Source organism: Acartia tonsa, chromosome 3 (assembly GCF_053477335.1).
Source record: "Acartia tonsa isolate MP-2025a chromosome 3, ASM5347733v1, whole genome shotgun sequence".
Classification (NCBI taxonomy): domain Eukaryota; kingdom Metazoa; phylum Arthropoda; class Copepoda; order Calanoida; family Acartiidae; genus Acartia; species Acartia tonsa.
This window is the reverse complement of record NC_137262.1, coordinates 28,401,413-28,423,220: the sequence shown is the minus strand read 5'-3', so window position 1 is coordinate 28,423,220 and position 21,808 is coordinate 28,401,413. Positions and strand designations below refer to the sequence as shown.

General features: G+C 31.4%; 5 protein-coding genes across 8 annotated transcripts; all 5 read left to right on the top strand.

Annotated features, from left to right (window-relative positions):
* Window positions 1–431: 431 nt before the first annotated feature.
* On the top strand, window positions 432–6,625 carry Mppe (Metallophosphoesterase). 4 transcript variants are annotated; one of them, XM_080153462.1, is made up of 11 exons: window positions 432–583; window positions 904–987; window positions 1,323–1,424; window positions 1,773–1,886; window positions 2,370–2,483; window positions 2,874–2,957; window positions 3,870–4,091; window positions 4,369–4,442; window positions 4,755–4,912; window positions 5,068–5,665; window positions 6,051–6,625. In XM_080153462.1, exons 1-10 carry the CDS (start codon window positions 481–483, stop codon window positions 5,132–5,134), a joined length of 1,122 nt encoding a protein of 373 aa, XP_080009588.1. In that variant the 5' UTR covers window positions 432–480; the 3' UTR covers window positions 5,135–5,665; window positions 6,051–6,625. The 4 variants fall into 4 exon arrangements, with proteins under 4 accessions (XP_080009588.1, XP_080009590.1, XP_080009589.1 ...); XM_080153464.1 differs by having other exon boundaries at window positions 5,921–6,625; XM_080153463.1 differs by having other exon boundaries at window positions 5,848–6,625.
* Window positions 6,560–10,885, top strand: LOC145313824 (NIF3-like protein 1). Its single transcript, XM_080153466.1, has 10 exons — window positions 6,560–6,749; window positions 7,212–7,275; window positions 7,547–7,676; window positions 7,811–7,925; window positions 8,544–8,687; window positions 9,253–9,340; window positions 9,553–9,674; window positions 10,086–10,176; window positions 10,302–10,365; window positions 10,578–10,885. The coding sequence occupies exons 1-10, from the start codon at window positions 6,560–6,562 to the stop codon at window positions 10,656–10,658; spliced, it is 1,089 nt and encodes a 362-aa protein (XP_080009592.1). The 3' UTR covers window positions 10,659–10,885.
* On the top strand, window positions 10,846–14,832 carry LOC145313822 (HSPB1-associated protein 1-like). The gene is made up of 9 exons (XM_080153460.1): window positions 10,846–11,050; window positions 11,420–11,575; window positions 11,729–11,860; window positions 12,161–12,301; window positions 12,614–12,711; window positions 13,130–13,276; window positions 13,619–13,689; window positions 13,935–14,063; window positions 14,321–14,832. The coding sequence occupies exons 1-9, from the start codon at window positions 10,925–10,927 to the stop codon at window positions 14,476–14,478; spliced, it is 1,158 nt and encodes a 385-aa protein (XP_080009586.1). The 5' UTR covers window positions 10,846–10,924; the 3' UTR covers window positions 14,479–14,832.
* mRpL51 (mitochondrial ribosomal protein L51) lies at window positions 14,795–17,859 on the top strand. The gene is made up of 5 exons (XM_080153467.1): window positions 14,795–14,951; window positions 15,468–15,578; window positions 16,124–16,222; window positions 17,173–17,304; window positions 17,642–17,859. The coding sequence occupies exons 1-5, from the start codon at window positions 14,812–14,814 to the stop codon at window positions 17,745–17,747; spliced, it is 588 nt and encodes a 195-aa protein (XP_080009593.1). The 5' UTR covers window positions 14,795–14,811; the 3' UTR covers window positions 17,748–17,859.
* On the top strand, window positions 17,811–21,070 carry Bet5 (blocked early in transport 5). The gene is made up of 6 exons (XM_080153468.1): window positions 17,811–17,938; window positions 18,433–18,534; window positions 18,874–18,960; window positions 19,488–19,544; window positions 20,520–20,566; window positions 20,879–21,070. Exons 1-6 carry the CDS (start codon window positions 17,819–17,821, stop codon window positions 20,925–20,927), a joined length of 462 nt encoding a protein of 153 aa, XP_080009594.1. The 5' UTR covers window positions 17,811–17,818; the 3' UTR covers window positions 20,928–21,070.
* The last annotated feature ends 738 nt before the right edge of the window (window positions 21,071–21,808 follow it).

Sequence of the window (21,808 nt, the reverse complement as noted above, 5' to 3'; positions counted from 1 at the left end):
TTCAATTTTAGGACCTAAACTTGTTGAAAAGAAGTTAACTGATATGTTTTAAAGAATTTTCATAAAACGCCTAATAGTCTACCTGACATTTAATGTATAAATGTCAGACGAAATAGTATATTCGTTAAATAGAATAGCAATACAGTTTCATAAAAAAAGCCTTCTTTCCTTATTCAATATGTTCAATGTCGTCTTATATTATAGGACCTTGTAACAGTTGGCGGCATTTTAAAACAAATGCGCTTTAGTGTCGCATTCGCTTTTGCATAAAAATACAGTATTAGATTCGCAGGAAATGTTTTTATTAATCAGATGTAAACGTTTTTACGAACATCATAAAAAGTAGTTTTACTGAAAAGGGTTCGTTTTTTTGTTTTGATACAATAGAATTGTTTCATGGTTATAAAACTTGACCTTATACACAAACTATAGATTATCTACAAAATTATAATATTTCAGGTGATACAAAATGGTCTCAGTATGGCTCGACGAATGGCTCTAAATTTCTCCAAGTTGTGTGCTCTGATTTTGTTTGGAACTGTGGCTTATAACGAGTATCTAGTCTACTATATTGACTATTATGGTAAGTCGCTTAATTTTTCTTATATAGAGTTAACATGCAGGACCTGTGTGTACCGTGTGACCTCCTAACCGTGAAGCTTCTCATACTAGGTCCTGAGAACTTAGAAGGTTTAATAACAACATAAAAAAGCATTTTTTTTCTTTTTTACAAAGACTTTTGTTTGGAAAAAAGTCTTGGTTGGTCTGAAGCTTCAAATACAAAGCTCCTAATTAATGTTAGTTATACTAAAATGTATTTTCAACGTATTTACCTGACACTAATATATTTAATTGCATTTTAAAATTATGCTTTATTTTCTTCAATCCTCTACATTTATTCAGGATGGCCACGCGTATCAGATGATGCCTGTTCCTTGTTATTTCTTGCAGATCCACAAATTCAGGGCAACACGCTGGAACCTCCAGGTATAGTAGTTTTACATGTAACCAACCCAAGGAAATGACCACGCTATTACTTGAAAATGCTTTTATTTACATACCTTTGTCTATTCCGCTATGGGGGAAATGTGTTTTTTTGTTGATTAATTATTATATGAAAAACAGCTGTCATTTTTTGTCGAGGATTCTTAAATAACATACATCTTTTCTTTAATCTTTCTGGCGATTGCTTCTCAAGAATGTATTAATCATTATTTTTACTATAGACTAGTGTCTCTTTGACTCTTTGGCTTAATATATGTAAAAATATCTCATATTTGTTTTTCTTCATATTACTGTATGATGTAGGTAATATTTTTTAGGATTAGTTGGTACTATTCAAAGATGGGACTCTGACCGATATCTTGGAAATGCTTACCATTGGCTTACAGCTAAATATCCATCGGCTACTGCAATATTTTTAGGTAACTTTAAAATATAATAAGTATATTGTTGGTACAGCTACTAAATTATTGGGACACGTCCGTTTGTTCGACTTTATCTTAAGATCATTTAAATTAAGTGTACAAAATTCTAGATTGTGACTAGACCTGCAGCACAAACATACAAACGGTGTAGATACTCTATAATTAATATTTGCTATTGTATTATTATATTATATGATTTAGTAGGTATCTTTGACTATTTTATACTTATTGCTCTTAGTCTTAGGCATTACACTTACTGAACATGTCATGCGATTTTCCCATATTCTACTGTTTTTAAGAGTGCACGGATTTCGACCATTAAACCAGGTTTTGCTTTTATTTCAGGAGATTTACTAGACGAAGGTAGTATATCAAGTCCCGAAGATTTTGTAGAATATGCCAAGCGGTTTAAGTCAATATTTCCTAGATACAGGGTTAAGGATACCCTCTATACTCCAGGTAAGGATAAATCTTATTTCAAGTTGTTAGGAACTAAAACATATTTTATTTTTATTAAACCCCTACCTAAGGGTTTTCTTCAATTTTTATCGCACATTATCAAATGAATTTTTAGATTTCTCTTGTGCTTTCAAACGACATTGCCTTTGAAAAAAGAATGTTTTTTCACCAAAGCTTCGTTTTTAAACAAGGATGACAACATCCAAAAATAGCGAAGCACAAAAAATAAAGATAGATATGTAAAATATCAGAAAATTAGTAACCTTAATAAAAAAATATAGAAATCTTGTAGTATTACCGACGGACCATTTAAGTTGTATAATTTTCACTGCTGTCTATCTAAAAAGGTAGCCGAGAAAATCACATTTCTGCAATAGCGTTACGGAGGATGAACATTTAAGTGAATAATGAAGCAGATTCGCTAAAACGAAATTGGATTAAAAAATTTATTACAGAAACAAAAATTATGATCTCTGAATGTAGGAGACAATGATATTGGAGGCGAAGGTAATGACCTGGTCACCCTCTCCAAGTTGGACAGATTCAACAGAGAGTTTGGAATCAAAAAGCCAGTTATTGAGGCATGCGCAAAATTAGGTAATTTTTGTAGATTTTTCATGAAATACAAATACACATCTGACAAAAAGGCATAAATAGTCTTAGACCAATACAAAACTCCACTGTAAATTGTTTAATGATTTAAACAAATGTTATAAAATCTTACCGTACATACATATAGACATCCTTATACTTCTCTATGAACTATATAGCGGGGGAGTTGGAAAGTCGACCCAATCGTTAATTTTAGTTTTTAAAAGAAAAATAATCTTAGGGTGGGTCATTTCTTTTCTTGTGACGATTTGTCTCTGAAGGGTGGTATTACCATTCCCCAAAATAGTTATACACTTTCCTTTGACCTTTCGTACACATAGACTATTAGACAGACACTCATCCTGTTACTTTTATATGTATTATTTATATTTCCAGATATTGTTCCTGTGAGTAGATTAACAGAACATGGATATTTGAATATTACCAGTAAATTAGAGTTCCTTAGTAAAAATAGAACAGGTAAGTTATCCTATAATTATATTATTTTATATCAAACAAGCGGCTACGCCCCCTAGATGCCTCTATGGGCACTTGAGGGAAGGGGGGGAGATTAACCCTCAACTTCTCATTTTATTTTTTAATAGAAAAAGAGAAAAGATGGGATATTTTTTTAAAGTGGCACATTCTCTTACGAAGCTTGAGGTAAATGCTACAAAAAAAACATTCATACATACTATGCGAAATGTTTAGTGATTTACGACACGTTAACATCTGAGCTCGATCTTTAAATCGTTTATAGGTGATTTAAACCGGGGCGATTCATTTGGCGCACCATCAAATTATTAATATCAATCTTTAAATCGAATTTGCATGGGCGATTTGAATCGGGCAGTGGCGCGGGCCCGGCGCGGCAACGCCACTCACCGAGTGGCATTGCCGGTTTAAATCGGGGTGATTTATTTAATAAATAAATATTTTTTTTTTAATTATTACTTTAATATTTTATTGCAAAACTATTGTGAAAACATTTTTATAGTTATTTTTAAAATAAATTATATATTAATGTTTTATATAAAATACCATGCTGACACGGAATTTTACATAAAATGCCTTACTGACACGGCTTATGTTATAAAGTTGTACTGGCGCGGATCGATATTTTATTGAGTGTCGCAAGCGATTTAACAACACCGCGCCGAAAATCTTTTAAATATCAATGTTTTATAGGCGCGCTGTGGCTAACCACCAGCGCACCTACAAATCACCTCTGAATCGCCCCGATTCAGCGCACTATAAAAACGATTTAAAGATCCAGCTCTGCTCTTAAATAAAATTCATCTGTTCCATCCATGATTTTATTGGCTGTTACTTATTATTGTTGTCATACATGTGCAAATAAATTTATAAATTGTGCAAATGTTTTCTTTTCAGTTGTTGTTATTAGTCATTTGCCAGTGTTGCCCCTGAATGGAAGATTTGCGGAGAGGGTGATGACCGACATCAACCCGGACATAATATTCTCTGGGCATGACCACCACGGGTCTCTGTACTCCGGATCCCGGACAAGTCTGAAGACTGACCGGGAGATGTCGCTATTCTCCAAAAGAGATGACGTTTCCCCTTTCAAAGTGGAAACTAAAACTAAAAAATCAGGTTTGTCTTTTTTTTACATTTGACTGTGGAGTAAATCAATAAAAAATAGGATTTAAAAAGTTACAGGCCTTTTTTGGGGCTTTAAAAAGAAAAATTCTACTTTAGGGTCAGAGATATCATTTTTCAACTTTGGAAACTTTTCACATTAATGAAAGTTGTTTCCTTCGAGGCGGAAGGGGGCAAATGAAACTAGAACTTATGTTTATTTTATGTCTGTAATAAATAAAAAATATATTACTTAATTTTCAACATATCGTACTGTTATCATATATTTTAGATGGTATATTGGAATTGTCCGAAAGAATTACAGAAATCATAGTTCCAACACTTAGCTATAGAATGGGAGTCAAGGTAAAGTTCAGAAATATTTTTATTTTGGAAAATTGAAGGTACCTTTTTACTAGAATCTGGGTCCAATTAAGAAAAATTAATATAAAACTTCAGTAGGTTGCGGGAAATATGGCAGATTCATTTCTCTGACTATTACTAAATTAAGACCCTGCAAATGGTTCGTGTCGTCGGCTCATGATACTTACTAATAGAGAAGGGTGCAATGCCTTGTTCCAAAAACAGGTGCAACTAAAAGTTTTATAGGATAGACACAAAAGAGCAGCAATTTATGAATCAATTCAATTATTACTTACGTGAGTCCTTTGTTTCTAGGAAATGGGCGCTGGTCTAGCTGTATTCCATCCAGAAACTGGTGAAATGGTGTACCACAACCTGTGGCTACCTGCCAGGTTCCCCCTGCTGTACTCCTATGTGGCCAGTCTAATTGTTGTTGTCCTACTCTTCATTGTAGGCAAAGTTATTGATGTCAGGTGTGTATTTTTCCCTCATCAACATCTATAAACGGATGACGGCGGGGGGGGGGGGGGGTGTTAAATGGGGTTACCAGAATGTAAGATTTCTTTTTTTTCAGTATTCTTAAGTTTTGTGTACGAGTAACAATTACATTCTTGTTTAATTTTTTCAGGCGAATTATGAGGCGAAAGGTTGAATATCAGAGCTTTTCTAGAAAAAAGTTTGGTGCCCTGCTATAGACAATATCCTAAGAATATTAAAAAATCCGCCAAGGGGAAATTGGATAAAAGTTGTTAAAATGATTAATCTAACAAACATTAATCATATGACGTCAAAATTTTAACTCAAATGTTTGTCTGATATGTTCTACTGTATCGTATTAAAGATAATTTTCTACGAATAATATAGTAAAAATCATAGATTAATACCAGTTTTGTTGAACTTTGGCTCCTCGGGGCTACCAAAACTGGAATTAATCGTTAGATTTTTAGTTTTACTATCCGCGGAAAGCTGTCTATCATACGATATGATTAATAACTATTCCTGCATTGATAAAAAATCATAGATTGTTATATTATAGGTAGAAACCTACCAGTAACCACCTTATAATATTTTGTTAACTAAGTATTAAACAGTTAGAGCACTAACCAGGGGCTTTGTATTAATATCCTAATTCATGCTGATTTTCTTATCTATCTGTTCATCCTGGTATTATCTTACAGGGTCTTGCAGTAAATTTTATTTTATGTTCTATGTTTATAATTTAATAGGTAGGTACCCTGTATTTTTATGAATTGAAACATTTACTATTTTTAAAATCTCAAAAATTTACAAAAGGTCTGATCTTCCATTTTATTTAATGTCCTCTATTTTCAATGCTAAATATTTTATTTGGGCATTCTTTTTTATTATTATAGAAGGTTAATGTATAAAAATAAGTGAATACCACTAGGTAATATTTTAGAATTTTGTTTAATAATATATTTTTTTTACGCTGTGATAGGAACAATACCTACCTACTTAAGTATTTTTTATCAAAATTTTTAAGCCGAATTTTTGTTAGGAAATCTCAAATAATCTCAGTTATTTTTATATTTACATTAAAATATTATTTTTATTTTTGTTGCCAAATTGTTTTATCATTTAATGTTATAGGTTTTAACAAAGTTTAATGATGTAAATGCTGTATCAAACTTTTTTTTATTATATAGTTATATTCATTGTCATAAATGCCATATTTTACATAATTAGGGTAGTTCACCCTTGCATATTGTTGATCTTGTTTAGTTTACATGTATATAGATTGTTTCACAAGTTTAAATGTATATTTCTTCATAAGAATTACAATTGAAAAATACTCGAAAGTAATATTTTGGTAGAAAAACAAGATTTTAGAATTACCTTTAATTAGCACAAATGAAATGTTTAACCCACCTAATGCTATAAGTAGAGTACCTCTATAGCCAGGGTATGTCTGTACTGTACGTACAAACGCGCAAAATAAATGTCTTACTTTTTTTAGTCGAATTTTAAATTAATCTTTTATTTTCAAAACTTTGCTATTTCTTGACATGTTTATGTCTTACTATTTAATTTACATACCTATTGTTTATTTAATTGTTATCGCTGCGCTACTTACGGACATAACTCTGTCCTTGTTTCAGATGTTGTATAGACAACCCGCCTTACTATTGACAAAGCTAGCAACACATCCTGTTAAAATTTCAGAATTACGCCAAAGTTATTGTATTATAAACAAGAATATTTATATTCAAAATCGTGGAGAGCATAGCAAAGCCATGGATTTAAATGAAGTAGTCAAGAACTTGAACCAGTTTGCCCCCAGTTCATATGGTAAGTTTCAGTATATTACTAAATAATTTAACCGCGTCATAACTAAAGACCTAGTAAGATGCACATTGCACATACTGCTGTTTGTGAGATGTGCGACATTAATAGAAAGAGCAAGGAGAATGCCTCGGCCCAAAAAAGACACAGTAAATGGCTTGCAATCAAAGGAGTGGTTTTCTGCTACAAGTTGGGATGTTAGTAAGTGCCTGGGGATCTGATATAACGGTCTGACACTACGTTGCTATTTTATCTTAGTTTATTGCGGATCCAAAATATTTTTTCACTAATATGTAGATTCGTGTTATTATATTATTCATGATCCTAAGCTTAAAATTTATCCAATGACTAGTGCCTTTGTTCGTAGCCTCCAGGGGCTTCTCCCTAAGAGGGATTGTGAATGAACTATATGTGACAGATAGACAGACAGTTGGTATTACTTTATATTATTGTCAATCTGTTTTTTAGCTGGGAGTTGGGATAATGTTGGATTGCTTATTGAACCTTTAGAGGACAACAAACAAATAAAAAAGTAAGAAGTATTACATTTATTTATTGTTAAATTGAAAAATCAAAATAGCCTAAAAATAGATATTCAATGGTTCGGGAGATATTAACGAACAAACATAAAACATCAATAGTATATTTGGCGCTTTTTCTGCTTGCGGTTGAACAACAAATACTGTTCATTGACGAAAATTTCTAGGCAAGACAGTTTTTTCCCTAGAATAAAACATCTTTTGTTGTTATATTAAAGAGTTTTCTTTGTTCTACTAAGTTGAAACATGCTTGATCTGTTTTAGGATTCTATTAACAAATGATTTAACAGAGCCAGCAATGGACGAAGCCTTGAGTCTTGGTTCAGATATGATTCTATCCTACCATCCTCCTATATTTAGACCCATGAAAAGATTTACCTCGAAAAATTGGAAAGTAAGTGTTTTCATATTTTGACACATTTTTATTGAGACAATGTATTTTTTTTATTAAAATTATTGGTTGAAATATGTGGACACTACTGTACTAGTTTGGAACCAATTAATTAAGATATATATTTTTTATATCAGGAGAGAATTGTTTTACGTTGTATTCAAAACGGCGTAGCTCTTTATTCCCCTCACACCTCTTGGGATGCCATCAAGGGGGGTATCAATGAATGGCTCCTAATTCCATTTGGATCATGTAAGTATTTGATTTTAACCGTTCTTATAATGCTTCCAATTGCATTAATCTTTAAATTTGTTATTCCTGTCTTTTTATTGTCATCAGCAAAAGTATAAAATATCTTATATACCTACTGCCTGGTTTGTTTTTTGGGGGGCAATTTAAAATTCTTTTAAAAAGTTTGCTTGTTATTGAGCAAGGGGTGTATATTCTGCATGGGATCCCCGACTAAAGAGGGAAAAAATATATAGGAAGGGGGAAAATGAAAAAAAGAGTACCTAGGTACTGAAAAAAAATTTCTCCAATTTTTCCCCCTTCTTTGGGGAAAAACAGAAAAATATGTGGGAGAGGTCAAACAAATGAGTAAAATAAAGAGTTCTGAAAACATTTTTCTAATTCCCCCCTCTTAGGGAGAAAAACTACGGGGGGGGGGGGGTGAAGAATATTTTGTAGCCGGGAAAAAAAATTATTCTTGTACAGAATATACACCCCGTCCTCTGAGCTTATTAGGAAATTTAGGGTTGAAAATTTTCTTATTTTGATATCCGTTTGTTTGTCTTTTTTAAAAAAAACGTTCTTTCTAATTTCCCTTTAGATATTATAGTTTATTGTAAATTTTTTTGTTTTGTTTTTCAGTAACAGAAGTGTCACCCTGTGAACAACAATACGATTCTTCATCCCAAAAATTCATTGTTTCTTCCTCGGTGAATAATTCTGGGGAATCAGCCAAACTTATGGGCAAACAAGAATTAATACAAGCTCTGGATAACAAAAGTTTAGGCAAGAAAAAAAGGACAATGATATAGATTGTTTTGATTGATTGATTGATAAATCAAATAATAGATTAAGATAATATCCTTTGACAAATTGGACCTACAAGATCTTATGTGATTTTATTTGTAACATAATTCTGGTCTGAAAATTGTAGGTGTCCAACTTTAATCCACCGTAATGTGAGACCTAGCTTCATAACTTTTAAATAACATTCTACGTATAAAAATGCTGCGCATTAGGAAGACCTAGGAATTACTTAACGCATAAGTGTAATAAAGAACACTCTTAAAAGAAGTTTTACTTCGTTGGTAGAGAGGGGCATTAAGCTCTTAACTACACACTAGTACCCAAAGTTTTTCAATTTGGCTTATTAATTTGTGATTAGTTGATTCATTGAGTTAGTTGTCCGATCGTTTCAGCCATTAGGTTTAATCTACAGATGGAGTAATTTTGTTTATCATCATTAGGGATGTACATCAATTCATAACCATTAATCCTTTAGATTCTTATTGATAAGTAACATTTCAAATTACCTTTTATATTATCCTATCCTTTATTCTTGAAAGCTTAGGAGATGAAGTGAGCATAGTAAAACAGGAGGCCAGACCTTTACCTGGAATTGGTCCTGGCAGGACTGCAAAGCTGGAGAATCCTTTAAGGTAAAGATTATAAAATTTTTATACAAACATGGATTATATCTACATTCTCCGCTCAAAAAAATTCTTTTGTTCTGGGAATATATATTTTTATTTTCGGGGACAAAAAACTGGTAGGTATTATATTTCATTTTACTATTTCAAAGAAAACTATAATACGATGCGATAATTTAATTACTAAAAATTTCACTTTATAACAAACTTTTTCCCTTCAGTTTACAAGAGGCGATTGATAAAGTAAAAAGCCACCTTGGTCTTTCCCATATTCGTTTTGCCCTGGCCAACGGAGCAAACCTGCTTGCTGAAGGTGGAGTTAAGAGTGTTGGTGTTTGTGCTGGTAAAATTTTAACTTTGTTTATTTTTATTCCTTTAAGGAAAATTTTCTTTATTTTTTGCGATTTCTTCAGATTAAAAATAGTTCTATTCTTTGGGTGCTTTCCCTTTAGGTGCATGGCTTGATTCATACCCACCCACCACTTTATTTTTTAAATAAACTAAAAATAGGGGGGGGGGGGGATAGTTCTATTCTTAATCTTAAACCGCTCCTGATGGTCCCTTATCTGTGGGAATACCTTGTACCAAATGCAACCTAACATCAAGTGCAGGACAATTACACGATAAACTTTATTTGCTCTACTGGGCACTTTGAGAGAAACCAATTTGATATTTACTAGTTAAGAATATAAACGTCCTTTTTCATTCTTTGGATAAAGTTTACAGGTATCTGATTGTTAATCTCCTAATCCAGGTTCTGGAGGCAGTGTACTTGGTTCTGTTCAGGCAGATCTTATCCTTACTGGTGAAATGTCTCACCATGAAGTTTTAGATTTTGTTCACAGGTGAAAAGTTTTTGGTTTTATTTTATGAATATCTTATGAAACGAACAAACCAATTAAGCTAAAAACTGCGAACATGGCTAAACCCTCTCCGTTACAGTATTTTTGGTTTAATATTTATTTTTCAGGGGAGTTTCCGTGATTTTAACAGATCATAGCAACACAGAGAGGGGATATCATTCTTATATCAGGAAATTATGATAAAAATAAGATTGAAAACACCTTTTTAATCATTATTGAAACGGTTAAGATTTAATGAACTACCGACTGCCAAATATTGCTTTAAACATAATTTTATTTAGCTTTTTTTCAATAATGTGAACTTATTATTGCTATACCACTTAATAACTTGGAAAATTGACTAACAACTTGGGAAATATTTTACCATATTATGACGTACCAGGGAAGAGTTGATGAAAGTACTTGACAACAAGGTTGAAATTGTGGTCTCCAAGGTTGACAGGGATCCTCTACAAGTCATTTAATCAAATCACGTGACGTTTTACCCTAGATTTTGATTGTGATATGATTTGCTGGTGAATTTAAAGTCGCTCAACAAAATTCCTTTCTGTATGGATAAAAATTTGCAGTGTTTTAAGTCACTCAATTTGACAGCAGATTTCTTTCTCATGATTTGTCTATAATTTTTTCAATGTGATATTTGTTACTCGTGGTTATTAAAACCCGCTAAATATTTCTTTTAAATTTCAGACATGACAATTGAAATGTAAAAGTCATAGGTAGTTCAAAAATGGATCAGATCAAAAACAAAACTCGACATCCCCAAGTGTTAAAAAATGGCGCCAAAAAATGGCCGCCATTTGCGTGGGATCTGAATCACTGGTGTTCTTTATTGAAGGAAAGTCTTGGAGACAGGGATTTTATCAAATTAAGATTTGTATTTGGACATTTAATAGGCATACCTAAAGTTTTTAACTTTTCCAATAATTAGAAGTTTTTTTTTAATACTGTCTCGTTATTTATATGGCCCCCATGGACCTCCTTAACAATGCAATGGTCTCCAAAAAGTTAGATTTGTGTGTGTCACACTTTTGGTAATTACCCTACTTCTATAAAAAGGCATAAGTTTTCTTTTAAACTAACATTTACCTAAAAGTTGTACCTTCTAAATTTTATAGTTCTAGTTCAATATTTAGATTATTTTGGGGTGGTGCAAATATTATACCGCTGCTCCCCTCCCCTCTGGGTCACATTTTCATAATATTTGATAAATAATTGATACAGGATCCAAGTTCGAATTGGATCACAGAACACCCCGGATGATGAGATTCAATGGGAAAGGAAAACTAGAACGGAAGAAATAGGCATTAACAAGTTCTTTAGCAAAGATTTTACCAATGATTTGGAAGAAAAACAAGAATGGGCTTATTTTGATTATAAGGTACATTGATTACTTAAGATTGAAACCATTTAAAACATCAATAAGATATTATATACAAAATGTGCTGTTTCATCTTCAAAAAAAATAATCTTGAATCTGATCAAACTAATTTTTATGTGTATAATAGTTTAGTTACCTACGTAAATTTTTCAGTATATGGCTGAGTTATTTCCGAAAGAATTATTAGACAAGTTTGATTGGAGTTTCACCGGCCTGGCGGGCAGAAATGGACATGATACCACACTATGGATTGGAACTAAGGGAGCACATACACCTTGCCATCAGGTTATAATGATAGATAAACATGGCCCAGGGGTGTATTTTCTACATGGGATCCCCTGCTAAAGTAGGGAGGGAATTTTTTTTAGAAATATGGGAGAGGGAATAAATATAAAAAAATTTCAACTTATTTCTCTCTAAGGATATAAAAAACAAGAATATATGTGGGATTAAAGAAAGGGCACTGAAAACTTTTTTCCCCTCATATTTATTATTTGCAGATAACCAGCCCGATAACCTTGAACCTTGAAACAGTTGCTAAAAATAGGTTGATAATTATTTATTAATGTTTGAACTTTATTTTAGGATAGTTATGGATATAACTTGGTGGTGCAGTTGATAGGAAGCAAAACCTGGATCCTCGTATCACCAGAAGAATATGACAATATGGCCCCTACCAGAGTACCCTATGAAGAATCCTCGGTTTATAGCATGATCAATTTTCAGGTAAAACTTTTATCATAAGATGTTAAAGAATTAGAATAAATTTTTTTTTTTTTTATAAGTAGCGTAGCAACAACTAGCAGACAGTATTCTATTATTTAAGGTAGTAAGATTTTTCTTGTTGATCCATTAATATCAAGCATACAACTGTTTTCAACAACAGAATGTCCGTTGCTATCATGTTTACTGTGGTTGTCTGGTCTACTCTTCCTCAATGTCCTTGGAATTTGATCAAATGTGTTAGAAATAATAACAAAAAGCAACTTTCGTAGTTTCCTGAAAATTTAAAATTCAACTATGAATGTTTATTTTTAGGATTTCTTCAAGAACAGTAGAGAAAATATATTTAAATTAGAAAATACCCAAGCATACCAAATTATACTTGAACCTGGCGACATTCTTTTTGTACCTAGGTATGTAAATAAAATGATGAGTTTAATTGTTTTTTAAAAGTAACAGGTTGTCTGACTATGTGTCTGTAGCTTAGAATCTCGCTTACCGCGGGGGACTGAAATAGTTTTTCTTTCATTTAATCTTCTTTATAGGTTATTAAAGTTATAAAGCTATATTGGATGACGGTACATATATCCTACAATTTTTTTTCTAAACTAAAATTGAAACTGGAGGGTAGACTTTAGATCTTGATATATTTATTGAAATATCATATGTGTCTTATTTTTTTCCAATCTTCAGTTAATTAAACTTAAACCAAAAATTTTTCTTTTTTAAGTATTTGAACAAAATCATATTAGACTGGTCTTTTACTTTTCACCCCAGCTAACAACTTCAACATGTTCTTATTTGTTGAATATAGTATTTTCTTTTATTTAGACATTGGTGGCATACAGTACAGAATACAAGTGAAAACCTAGCTGTGAGTGTGAATACCTGGGTTCCATGCCAGCAGGATATGGAGGTACAGCTCCAGGAGGCTCTGGTCAGGATACAGGCTGCACAAACTGCCAGGCTTTGTAACAGGTAGCTTTTTTAAAGTTACATGGTTAAAAACCAGGAGTAATATTTTCCAACATATTAAATTTCCCTCCTTCCCCTTTTTCTAATTTATTAGATTTAAATAGGTTAATAAATTCTTAAATTTATTTTTTTAGGGCTGGGGGGTTTTATTATGAATATATTAACTCCTATAATACATATGATTTTACAAAATATAAAAATTGTAATAAATATTGCAGGTTATTACTGATTAAGTTATAAACATATCTTATAATAAACAAAACATATAAACGTAATCTAAAAAATGGATGAAGGAATTACGAGTAAATTTTTATATAGCCAAGAATAAACAATCCTTTTATTTAGGGAGGAACTTGATATTTTGTTGAATCCTAACGAAGAAGATGTGGTAAACTGTGATATTAGGAAACTCATAGGTAAATATTTTTAAATTCATGTTTATTCTTTATTTATTTTCCAAGTGGAGTCTGCTTTACCGTTTAAAATGACGGATTTTTACATTTCCCACTCAATTTCAGATCTTTAGGTATTATTTTCTAATATTTTGTTTGTATGGAAATATCAGACAAAACAGTATTCACCAATTCTTATCAATGCAAAGGCGCATTTTTTCTAGCAACACAAATTTAGTTTTTATATAGCCAATCCTATTATAATTTAGAACTAAGCGAGCATTTAGCAAAGCAGTTGGCTGAAAATTCAGAAAATCAAACACCTACATTCTTTCCAAATTTAAAGGATTTTCTCCCATTAGCCTCAATTCCATTCAGTATTTTGTTTTCTAACAAAGGTAAGATTATATTATTTGGTGCTTCCAATAGACCTATTTTTGAAACATCCACAGAACCCCCTATTTTCAAAAAATTATATAATATATTTTTGCTGGGTATTGATTTTCTTGGGGGGTAAGTGCCCTTTGCTTAGTCTAATCTAACCTAAAAAACTATTTATTAAAAAAATGTTATATGAGATTGACTTAATCACATTTTTCCACAAGAAAGGAAACTTCATAGTAAGTAGGGTTTGGTATATTTTTATTTATTTCAGAAAACAAAGTTAAAAGAAGAAAAACCGAAGATAATAATGAAAGCGAACCTGATTCTAGTTCTGTGATATCAATGTACAAAGTATTAACTTCTAAATCTGTGATAGAAGCCGCCTGCAAGCAGCTTACTAAAAAGTTTAAAAACAAGGAAAATAAGTAGTCTTGTTGCAAGTCGCGCATCTACTATCCTCTTGTTTTTAAATGATTTAAGATTAGTACCTGTGATTAAATAACAAAAAAAAGTATGATGAAAAACCCAGACAACTACATAGACCATGTAATAGGGACCGTTTTCGTCTGCTAGTAAATTGCTTTCTGCTCTTTTGTAGCGACTTTGCTTTGTTAATATTTTAAACGCTATTGGCTGATATTTAAAGACTCGATTAAAAGTCGACACAGGGTCCTATCTCAGTGGGTAGAGTTACATATAGCTCGTATCCCTTCTCTATTCTTTCAAATTAAAATAACAAAGATCATATATAAAAGATGTAACATGATTTATTTATTTTCAGAAGTGATTATGTTTAAGAACTTATTAACAGGTTTAAAAACCTTAAATTTACCCTATACAAAAAGTCTGGCACCAGAAATACAGGTCAGATGGAGGTGGCACAGAGAATTCCTAGAGAACAAGTAAATAATTTTTGTACCTACCTAATAAGTTATCTATATATTTCATGGTTTGGATTTAAGAACATTTTCTGAAGTACACAGGGATATGAAGGGATAAGACAATGGCTGGTAAATTGATGGACACCCTCTATGATGATGCACAAAATTACCCCTTCTGTAGATTACAATTAGTGGTTGAAACGTTTGGACAACCAACCAATCTGTCCCTAAAGTTGTTACCTAAGCCAAAAATATGAAAACATTTTAATAAAACTTCGGTGACAATTGTAATAAGCAACCCAATGTTCACTCCCCCCTGAGTGCTGTAGAACTAGACACTCTTGTGTTGTTTTAAACCATAAATAGCATCAATTCCATGTTTATACTTACAACTTGACACGATGTTTCATTAGAATACAATCTTGCGCTAAATAAAAATAGAGTTGCATTCAATATTCATGCAAATGTAAGATTACTTTAAAGGCCTAGCCACATGGGAACTCCGCCTAAACCAAAATATAATTCATACTTATTAAGGAGAATAACCCGTTGGGGCTACAAAGATAAAATGAAGCAAGAAGGACCTTTACCAAGATTAAAGAACGACTCCAAGAAGTTACCAACTCCTGAATATATACCTAAATTGAGGTAAATTCATTCTTTCTTATATTTTATGAACAAACTAAAGAAATTATGACATTATCAAAGCCATAACTGGTTTACTTTGTTACTTGTTTTCAGAAATCACCATTTAATGTTTAAAATCGATATGTTGATTCTCTCAGATTTAAAAGTCTGTAGTTAATTTTACGTGTTTGTCATTACTAGAGATAAGTGAAAATAAAGCAACTAATTTGGGGATAACTCGACTATTTTAGTTATAGTTTGAAGGTCTTTTTTTCTAGGCGGGAGAGGGAAGTTGTGAAATATTGTTTAGGGGCGATTGGGAAGTTGGTGATTGATACCCTTCCCCATTAGAGTTTTAAACCTGCCCTGAACATATGATATGAGAAGCTTAACTGTAAATGAGGATGGGGATACCTTTCCCCAAAATAGTTATAAACCTGCCCTGCCCATTTGAGAAGCTTCACTGCAAAGTATAACCATATAGGTCTAGCGGTGAGAGAAACACTGTTACACACATACAGACATCCTGTTACTTTTCTTTAAGGAATAACACTATTTTGTTTTAGTTGGGCTGAGCACCGAGCACTGGCTGGTCAGAATGATTATATTGATATCTTGGGCAGTGATGATTTACATCCCAAACAAATTCTTTATAACATACCTAAGTAAGTACTGTAACTTATTTATATTAATCGAAATACCTATGATTACTTGGATGTTGCACCAGATTTTCCTGGACGCTAGTAAAGTGATAATCGAAGGTGGCTAAATAAAGATACCCCCTTATCTACTCCCTTTAATCTCTGTACTTTACTGGATGAACGAACTGACCCTTAACTGAGGTCCGTATTAGCAAGCTAAATTGACGACAGATTATAAATGACAATTAACTTTTAAACCTCTAGCATGTTTTCATTGTTAAAACTGAGATCATTTTTTTAGTCATATAAAAGATCTAAAAGGGAACTATCAACGAACGAGAGCAAGTGATTCTAAGCACCTTTCAACATTGATTCAAAGCATTTTTTTAGTGAATATAAAAGGTTTATGTGTAATGCTGGTTTAACGACAAAAAGTTAGGTTTCACCATTGTTTTATAGGTATGAAATAAACTTTGAAATGTAAAGCATTTTTTGATCAACAAACGCTTTATTGAGTTCAAAGAACAAAATAAAACAACACGGCAGAAAAGCATCAAATGCTGTAAATTGCAAAAGTACATTAATTGAACTGTTAACAATATTACAAGTTATCAACCCTTTTTATAAATATACATTTTTAATCAAAATAATATACTTTTGCATTAAGCTTTTAAACAACAGATTGAACTCATCAAAACATTTGATGATATTGCACCAAATAATGCCTAACATTTCAAAGTTTTATTTTCATATAAAACCATGGTGAAACTTTTTAGTCGATAAACCAAATATTAAACATAAACCTAGTATATTCACTAAAAGAATACTGTGGATCAATGCTGGAAGGTGCTTATAATTACTTGCTCTCGTTTGTGGATAGTCCCCTTGGATTTTTGGTTAATTCTAAACTACAACAAAGGAGACATCTATTTCATCTTAACCACTGAAACCTAATGCATTGTTAATTTATTTAGTCATATGAAGGATGCACATAAAAACGAGAAATGGGTACAAATGGCCATCAGAAGACGAGAACATTATAAGAACACACCATTCCCCAAACTTTATCCTAAGAAGTGGGAATTCTGGACCAAGGAGATTACAAGGTAACTTGTTTCTTAATAATTTAGCAGGTTTTTGGAAATACATAAAATTCTTGGATTTACGTTTGTTTGTGTTTTGGGTAAAAGTTTTCAAATGACTCGACCGATGTGGTTTTGGTTATCTTAAGCCAAATATCTCTAAAAGAATAAGAGAAGCTTCATTTGTGTCTTGAGAGGTAGTTTTAGTCCCTTATTGTGCCATCTATTGGAGTAAACCTCCCTCCCGGCCCCCCTCCCATATGCAAGGATATGTATATCCCCATTTAAGACACTGATGTAATAATCTCATCCATGTTTGTCTTAGTTTATAGTAAACCTATTAATATAATCATATTTTCAGGGTTGCCAGACGTATGAATGATAAAATTGATCAGAACTGGTTTGCCAACTACCAGGGCATCAAAGAGGGACCTGTCAAGAATCCTTATCAACCAAAAAGATTTTAGAGAACTTCTCCTAAAACCTATTTCTAATAACAAAAGTCAAAATGCCAAGTTTTATTTTGTAAAGCCTTATAATGAATATAATGATTTCAGAGATAAAAATGAATATATATAATCTGTACCTGTTTGACCGTCATGGTAGCCTGCTGTTTTATCATGAATGGACTAGAAATAAACACACTTCTATGTCTAAGGTAAGCTATTTATCATTTTTCCTCTTTAATGTAAGAAATTATTTTTAATAGAAATGGTTCGCAAAAAGTTAAAAAGCCATAAAGCCACGAAAAAGAAGAACCCATAAAGGGAGGAGTAAGTTGCGCTAAAAATCCGTAAATGTTGCGAGTTTTAAGTTAAAAACAGTATTAGAACGAAAAAAAGTTTGTTAACTTTAAAAAAAATTGCCTATAGTTCTTTTCAATAAGAAATACACATTTTTAGTGAATATTATAATTCTACTACTATATTTAAGCCTTAAAACTCACACCTTTACGGATTTAAACACAACCTACTACTCCCTTTTCATTTATGAAGCAATCTTTAAAGGACCGCGTGGATGGGGCTTAGACGAAAAATTGATCTCACCTAAATTATTCTTAACAAAATTTGTAGAATATTTTTAGAATTAGGTAGGTATTACCTAGTGAAACTAATATTTCTTCGAACAAAAAAAATATTTTTTGTAATTTAGGAAGAGGAGGCCAAACTATTGTATGGAATGATATTTTCCTTGAAATCATTTGTAAACAGACTTTCTCCAACTGTTTCTAAAGAAGGATTTCTTTCTTATAAGGTAAATTATTTTCTTCTCACGAATCAAAATATTATTATAATGAAGATATCAATAAAACAAATCGCAGTAAACCATCCTAGAATCAGTATGTAAGCTCAGTTGTTACTGAAATCTTAAGTTCAAGACGGCCAGACAGGCGGATAAACTGACGTCGTTCTACTTTGTATTGTAGATTGACATATTTATTTCTCAGTTGACTTACCTCTATCACTCCCCACCCACCCATCTTTTACCCTTTTTCTCTGGGTATTTTGTATTCAAAAACCTTTTGGCCGCTTCTTTTCATTCTTTTTTATTAAAATGTTAATCCAGAAAATGACCTAACTTTTTAAATTTTAGACAACAGCCTACAGACTGAATCTGTTTGAAACAGTTTCCAGCCTTAAGTTTATTCTTAATACAGATATAGAGACTAGTCAATCTGATGTAAGTATTATTATTTATAGAAAGATTAAAGCAACTTAAGCCCGTTCGTTGTCTTTGAGAGTACATTAAAGTAAAACAATTGAGGAAGAAGGGGTTAAATAACTATATGTCCCCACCCCGTGAAACCTGTTCAGACTTTTAAGTCACTACAAAAGTCGCTACGTTTACATTTAGGTACTGAGAGTACTGCAAAGTCTTAATTCCATTCATCATAGAAAGCCTATAACAAATACCCTTTTATCTTTTAGTACCTGACTTGCTTTAAGTTTAAAGATTTTCAAGAAATAAGTTTTAATGTAATCTTAAAAATTCATTTTAAATGGATGTAAAAAATATGGTTTCTGTTAGATATTTTAGTAATTTTTTAAGGATTTGTAAGTTAATAAGAAATAATGTTCAAATAATATATTCAATACAATCATGTTTTAATAGCAACTATTTTATTGCTGATTCATCAAAAATATATCAACATAATTTTAGTTATTACTAGGTATAACTAACTGATAATAATTTTAATTTATTTTCAGATAAGAGAACTTTTATCTGGAATATACAGAGATGTTTATGTGGAATATGCAGTGAAGGTAAAATTAAATTTTTTGTTGGTAGATTTTTTTTATCTTTTTCGAACAATGTGTATTGTGTATTGTGTAAGGCAAATAAATAGCTACCTATTACATCAATCAACGATCACTTAAAGATGTTACTAAAGAGGACTATCCACGAACAAGAGCACGTGATTCTAAGTACCTTCCAGCATTGATCCTGAGTATTTTCTTTCAGAATATAATAGGTCACTATCAATAATTAATATATTGACGAGAAAATTTATGTTTCACCACTTCAAGTTGAAGAAAAGTAAAAAAATGTCCACCATTTTTCGTTAAAATTCTATCAAACGTTTTGTTGAGTTCGGGGTGTCTTTAATTGTCCATGTTGTCAAATGATAAAAATTAAAAAAAGTCAAAAGCACATTTAATATATCTCATATGTATGGTTAAATTAATGCTAATATGGATTAATTTACAATCTATATAACATGAATATTCGCATATGTATCATCAAATATCCATTTTATTAAAAGAATTAGCTTCATAAAAGTTTTCAAAATCAAATAGAATACCTAAAAAAACATGGTGAAACATAAATTTTCACGTCAATATATTAATAATATATGTTGACCTATTATATTCTGAAAGAAAATACTTAGGATCAATGCTGGAAGGTACTTAGAATCATGTGCTCTCGTTCGTGGATAGTCCTCTTTGAAAGTCATAAAAAGCGAAGCTGTGCTATAATCAGGGTCGTTCCGTCCATAACTTTTAGCCCTTTTATAACAGTTCTATCGGATTCAACCTTTGCATAATGATTTCTTTACCAGTTTAGTACATTTTTGAAAACGTATCAACTCATATGATAAAGATGTGGTTTAAACCATTGGAACAGGAAAAAAATTAAATGCATTTCGTGCAACCACCCCTTTGTAATTACTGTACTATTTATATGGAGACTAAATTACGGTTCTTTTTATTTAAAATAAACTTAAAATATGTTTTCAGAGCCCTATGGTAGTTCCAGGTGAAATGATAACCAGCAATTTATTCAGGTTTAAACATCAATAAAAAATTAAATGATATAGGTAATCATGAATGTTTAAAAAATAGAGAAAGGAGGTGTTGACAATTTAATTATGACGATATCTCGTAACCAAATTACTAAGTGTACTTAAAAGGTCGAAGGAACTGTTTCATTCAGAATTTTATGAATTTTAAAATATTTCTTATTGACATTATTATCTTCTAAACTCCTCTTATTAAGATATGATTGTTGGAGGAGTAAAAAAACATTACCTGAAAAAGTATTATGTATTAGTGAGTTATTTTATGATTATTTTTTAATTGATGTTTTTTTTTAATAGATCCAAATTGGTTCAATATGTTCAGAGCAGCCACTTAGTAAAAAATTAAAAAGTATTTGTTGAAGCTATTTATTTTAGTTCAGTTTTCTATAAATGAATAATTCCTTTGTGATCTGTGATACCCTGATTTATATACCTATGTATGTGTATTTTCTCATATTATGATAGTAATAGATTTTAAAAGTTAAGTTGCAAAAAGAGGGAAGTCATTTTCTAGTAAATCCCGCAAAGGTGTGTGTTATAAGGCCTAAAAATAGTAGTAGAACGATAAGGTGCTCTATATAGTGGTATTCCCTATTGAAAAGAACAATAGGGAAATTTTTTTTTTTTTTGATAACCGTACCTGGAATATTTATCATAAGAAATTTCTATCAAACGCTTTGTTTGGCTCAAACTGACAAAAATTAAAAAAATATATAATTATAATAATAATGTTTTCTATAGGTACAAGGTAAAGGTTAAGAACAATCTATACCATTAAATAAAGGAAGAAGCCATTCTTTACAGGTTGTACGAGCAGTGAACATTAAAATGAAACTTTAACAAATCATTAATATAATGACTTAGTGAAACAAACCAACACAACAAGTTACATACAGACAATTTTGAAAACATTCAGATATACAATCTATATAAGAAGGTAAGAGATTCAAAGTGGAGGTTGCATGTCATATTCTTTCTTTGCTTGTTGTGTAGAATGTCATTTTTAGTTTCAAATCCTATTTTAAAGCCAGAATATTTTTTTTATAATAAAGATTGACCAAAATATAGTTGAAAAACAAGTTAGTTTTTTGATAATGAAAGTTTAATTTACCTAATTTTGTACCTATAGAAAACATTATTATTATAATTATATTTTTTTTAATTTTAGTCAGTTTGAGCCAAACAAAGCGTTTGATAGAAATTTCTTATTTTTTTAAGATATTCCAG

Coding starts and splice junctions, on each gene's coding strand:
- Mppe (XM_080153462.1), top strand. CDS start 481: ATGGCTCGACGAATGGCTCTAAATTTCTCCAAGTTGTGTGCTCTGATT. Junction 1,425..1,772: donor GGCTACTGCAATATTTTTAG/GTAACTTTAAAA, acceptor CTTTTATTTCAG/GAGATTTACTAGACGAAGGT. Junction 4,092..4,368: donor AACTAAAACTAAAAAATCAG/GTTTGTCTTTTT, acceptor CATATATTTTAG/ATGGTATATTGGAATTGTCC.
- LOC145313824 (XM_080153466.1), top strand. CDS start 6,560: ATGTTGTATAGACAACCCGCCTTACTATTGACAAAGCTAGCAACACAT. Junction 6,750..7,211: donor GTTTGCCCCCAGTTCATATG/GTAAGTTTCAGT, acceptor TCTGTTTTTTAG/CTGGGAGTTGGGATAATGTT. Junction 7,276..7,546: donor GACAACAAACAAATAAAAAA/GTAAGAAGTATT, acceptor GATCTGTTTTAG/GATTCTATTAACAAATGATT.
- LOC145313822 (XM_080153460.1), top strand. CDS start 10,925: ATGGATCAGATCAAAAACAAAACTCGACATCCCCAAGTGTTAAAAAAT. Junction 12,302..12,613: donor ATAGCATGATCAATTTTCAG/GTAAAACTTTTA, acceptor GTTTATTTTTAG/GATTTCTTCAAGAACAGTAG. Junction 12,712..13,129: donor GACATTCTTTTTGTACCTAG/GTATGTAAATAA, acceptor TCTTTTATTTAG/ACATTGGTGGCATACAGTAC.
- mRpL51 (XM_080153467.1), top strand. CDS start 14,812: ATGATTTATTTATTTTCAGAAGTGATTATGTTTAAGAACTTATTAACA. Junction 16,223..17,172: donor ATTCTTTATAACATACCTAA/GTAAGTACTGTA, acceptor TAATTTATTTAG/TCATATGAAGGATGCACATA. Junction 17,305..17,641: donor TGGACCAAGGAGATTACAAG/GTAACTTGTTTC, acceptor TCATATTTTCAG/GGTTGCCAGACGTATGAATG.
- Bet5 (XM_080153468.1), top strand. CDS start 17,819: ATGAATATAATGATTTCAGAGATAAAAATGAATATATATAATCTGTAC. Junction 17,939..18,432: donor AACACACTTCTATGTCTAAG/GTAAGCTATTTA, acceptor TTTGTAATTTAG/GAAGAGGAGGCCAAACTATT. Junction 18,961..19,487: donor TAGAGACTAGTCAATCTGAT/GTAAGTATTATT, acceptor ATTTATTTTCAG/ATAAGAGAACTTTTATCTGG.